A 4,389-nucleotide genomic window follows, 5' to 3' on the forward strand; every position below is an offset into this window, starting at 1 on the left:
TGGGGGTGCCAGCAGCCGGACTGATCAGGAGACTCCCAGGACACATGTGCAGCCAGAGGTGGTCACCCCCACTTAGCCCTCCGTGTCCACTGCCCAGTTGGGACAGATGCGCACCGAGTCCAGCCCCCACTCCCGCACCCTCCCTCCCACACCACAGCAGCTTCCCCGGTGCCCTTCTCGGAGGCCCCCAGGTGGCCCCACTGCTCCTATGGGCTTCTTTCCCAACTCCGAGAGGCTCCGCGGTCATAGTCCCAGTCTGCGTCCTGTGGCATTTGCTGGGGGCCAGGAGCGCCCTCTGCTGGTGCCTGAGTGCAGTGCGTGCATCGCGGTGGCCAGAGGGGGCGCCCATCCCCAGTGCGAACTGCCCGCTTCTCCCAACTGGACACATGACCTCCCTGGCTCATGCCAGCTTCTCTGGCCCTCCCTCCACATGAGCTGCCTGTGTCCCCTCCTTCCTGCAAGCCACTGGAGGGTGACTGGATGCCCTCCTGGGATGGACACACCCGGGGAGGGGGCTCACAGGGGTGACCGGCCAGTGTGACCCATCCCCCTGCAGCGGCCAGGATGCAGAGCCCCCAAACCCGCTGCCCGGTCCAGGGCAGTGATGGTGTTACAGGCCAGGAGCTGAGCATTGTGGCTGGTGGAGAGATCTCATAAGAGAGGCTGGAGATGGGCTGGGGCGTGTGGGCACGTGGGGGGCTGACGGGGACCGAGGGGGGCTGGGAGCCGTTCTGGGGTGGATGCTTGTAAGACACAGCCCGGAGTCTGCCCAGCACACTTTATTGGCTCGGCAGAGTTCCAGAACGTCGGGGGGGGGGGGTTCTGGGAGCGGGTCCTGCCCGGAGCCCCTCAGTGAGCCTTCTTGGGCAGAGGGTTGATGACACCACTCTCAATGTACTCGAAGACCGTGTAGGGGTCCTGGTCGCCGTTGAGGGTGATGGCCCCCGGGTAGAACTCCTCCAGCTCGGCCGAGTTCCTGTAGTACAGGTCCAGCTTGAACTTGATCCGCTCCTCGGCATCCTGTGGGCTCTGCAGGAGCCGCTCCTGGACCTCCATGGTGGGCGGTGGCTTATACAGGAGGTGGTACCTGGGGCGGACAGTCACCCCGACCCACACCGTGAGCCGGACAAGAGACCCCGAGAGGTCCCCCATCAGCAGTGACTGATGCCAGAGGGCTGTCCGGGGAGGGGGAAGCGGCGGGAAGGCCTGCCCAGAATCCCCGAGGGCAGCTCACAGTGACCATCCACAGGCAAGCACTGAGGGGACAAGCATTCACGACTGTCCGTGGAGTCAGTGGCCGGGGGAAGCCCCTTTCTAGAACCTTCTGTCTGTACCGCCAATGACAGCCTGGTGGGTCTGAGGCCCTTGTCAGCTGGACACTGACCTTTCTCCCGTGACGGGGTCAGTCCTCCTCAGGGTGAGCCGCTCCATGATGGTATCAAGCGGGACATTGAGGATGAAGACTCTGCGAAGGACAGACCGAGGGCCGGGCGGTCACGGCTTACACAACCCTGGGCGCTCAGATGTCCCATCCATCCGTGGCTGGCACTGAGGGGCTCCCAGCCCAGGGCATGGAACCCCAAGGGGAAGGGATTTGGGGGCAGACCCCAGTGCTTGGCAGAGGATGTGTTTGAGGCCAAGAAGGCGAATGTGAGTAATGGAATGTTTCAGAATGTTCCAGAAATTTTGCACAGGTTGGTCTTTGGGTTTTGGTCTTTTTTTCATGACTTGTGGGACCCCGGGGAAGACCAGAGCAACAGGGCGAGCAGTGAGTTCCTGGGGCCACACACGCCCGTCCGTGCTGCAGGCCCTGGCGTCCACATGCAAGGCGTGGACTCAGCCCCGTGAGGAACCTGCGGAGACTCATTCTTGGGAGTGGCCACAGGAACCACAAGCCGGAGCACCTGGGAGGACCCTGCATCCGGATCCCCTGCCCCAGCCCGGCTGCTCTGACAGCCTCTCCCGGGGGGCATTGCTCCCCGCTGACCTGGGGTCCTGGCACCAGGACACCCGTCTCTGGCCTGGCACCTCTGCCAGGCGGGTGGGTGACGGGCAGCCCTGGGCACCCGGAGCCGCCTTGTCCCCTGGGTTCTGTGGGAGTGGGGACACGAGAGCCTCTGACAACACCTCTGCTTGCCCCCCGGAGGGAAGACGCAGCTCCTCCATCGTCCTGGCGCCCAAGCCGCCCGCAGGCACCTGGACCGGGGCACCTGCCACAGTCGCCGTCCAGTGAGGCTGAGCACGGCATGGTCCCGCCACTGTCCCGTGAGGCTGAGCACTGGCCTGGTTCTGTGACCACTGTCCGTGCACCCACCCCCTTGTCCTGAGGCCAGGCAGGACCAGGCAGCCCTGCAGGTCCCAGAACCCCAGGAAATGAGGCACTGTCATCAGATTCCCACAACGATGCCAATTTCTGGGTCCAGTTGCACAAGGACCTGCCTGGCCAGCGTGAGGCCTTGGGTTCCACCCTGGGTGCCCCACGTTGTGCCGAGCAGGCTCAGGCAGCCCTGCTGGCGGGAGGCACCGTCACGGCCCCACAGTCTCCGCTCACCTCAGCCAGGGGTGTAGCACAACATGGTCAGATGCATGAGACACCAAGGTCAGGTGAGTGGACACCATGCACAGGTGTGTGGACACCATGGTCAGGCGAGCGGGCACCGTGGACACTCAGCTGTGTGTGTGTGTGTGTGTGTGTGTGTGTGTGGCTAGAGGCAGCATTCACATTTGGCTCTGTGTGGGGGTGGGGACAACGCCGTTGCTGACTCTGGGGTCCCCAGCACCCTGGGGGCGGCCCCTACTGCAAAGCTGTGCATTTCGTGGTCCGTAGATTTGACCAGGATGAACATTGAGTGGCATGGGCAGTTGGCAGAGTTCACAGTGAGTGCGGCAGACTGGGCTCCTCGCCCAGCTCCGCCCAGTGAGGTTCTGTGCAGACGGAAGCATGGGTCGGACCGACACCAGGGTAGTGCAACCCCGAACCAGTCCCGCGCCTACAGAACCCTCGCTCGGCGAGCTTCCCATGAGATAGAAGAGGCCCAGACAGAAATCATTTTGTCAGCCCATTTTTCTCAGACACTGAGAAAAGCAGATGGAGTAGCACCAGAGAGAGCCAGTGGTGCTCACAAAGACAGGCGTAAAACAGCAGGTGATACACTCACGGGACAGGGCTGGAAAAATGGGCCTGCGGGGGGGCACCTGCTGGCACATGGCTCACTGGGGGTTGGTCCCCGGCATCCCCCTGAGCACTGCAGGAGAGATTCCTGAGTGCAGACCCCTGAGCAGCTCCAGGTGTGGCTTTGCCCAGCTCCCCCTAAAAAGCCCCTCACAGGTTGAACCCAGCAATCCATTAATATTTTAGTATACTAAATTACATGGGGAGGGGGCTGGAGCGATAGCACAGCGGGTAGGGCATTTGCCTTGCATGCGGCCGACCCAGGTTCAATTCCCAGCATCCCATATGGTCCCTCGAGTATGCCAAGAGTAATTCCTGAGTGCAGAGCCAAGAAATAACCCCTGTGCATCACCGGGTGTGACCTAAATAAATAAATACATTATGTGGGGCTTAGTTTAAAAACAAAAGTCGGCCTGAACATTTGTAACTCAGTTCACATAATTCATGGAATGGTTAGACTAAAGAAGAAAAATGATATTAATAATAGAAAACCTTTCACAAACGTTGACAGCCACTTTGGCAAAGGAACCTGAGCAAAATATACATAGAAGGTGATGTCCTGAACCAGTGAAAGGCCTGCAACCCCGCTGAAGGCCACACTAGCATCACTCGCAGCGGGGGAGATGGGATGGGGCCCCTGGGTGGGGGGAGGGGGCCAGTCCCCTCCCAACCCCTGCAGGGGAGGGGCACGGTTCTGCTTGCAGAGAGTGGCCAGGAGACGCTCCAAGACTTTCCAAAAATGTTACTGAAACTAGTATTAAGTGACTCCACAGGCTATGAAGAGCTGTACACAGGAAGGAAGTTGAATTTCCAGATTCTAGCCAGCAACTTTGGAGATCAGGATTTCTAATCGCTATGATCTCAGGAAAGTGAAATACGCAGGCATAAAGCTAACAAAACAGGCCCAAGGTCCATGAGCTGACGACGACAACACACTGACCAACAAGTCGGCATGACCGGGGGGAGCTGCGCCACAGTCACCAGCCCACAGGGGCCTGCCCGACAAAAGGCCACGCCCTCCCACGCAGACCCACGGAAGGCCCGTGCACTCCCACAGGCTTGGAAAGGGGCCCGGACGGAAGCCCGAGTGCAAACGCCCTCAGTGGCAGGGGTTCTGGGCGCGGCTGGGGGCTCGGTGCTTCCCTGGCACAGGGGGCAGCTGGCGCTCGTGGCTCTGCTCAGGCCGGCTCGGGACGAGACAGCGTGGCTGGGGAACC

At 61.0% G+C, this 4,389-nt stretch overlaps 1 protein-coding gene across 1 annotated transcript; it reads right to left on the reverse strand.

Moving 5' to 3' along the window:
- Positions 1–840: 840 nt before the first annotated feature.
- Positions 841–1,456, reverse strand: LOC130040743 (adenylate kinase 8-like). Its single transcript, XM_056132745.1, has 2 exons — positions 1,385–1,456; positions 841–1,087 (listed from the first exon to the last, which is right to left on the reverse strand). Exons 1-2 carry the CDS (start codon positions 1,429–1,431, stop codon positions 850–852), a joined length of 285 nt encoding a protein of 94 aa, XP_055988720.1. The 5' UTR covers positions 1,432–1,456; the 3' UTR covers positions 841–849.
- Positions 1,457–4,389: the final 2,933 nt, after the last annotated feature.

The sequence above is a fragment of the Sorex fumeus genome, unplaced genomic scaffold, assembly GCF_029834395.1.
Source record: "Sorex fumeus unplaced genomic scaffold, SorFum_2.1 ptg000095l, whole genome shotgun sequence".
NCBI lineage: Eukaryota > Metazoa > Chordata > Mammalia > Eulipotyphla > Soricidae > Sorex > Sorex fumeus.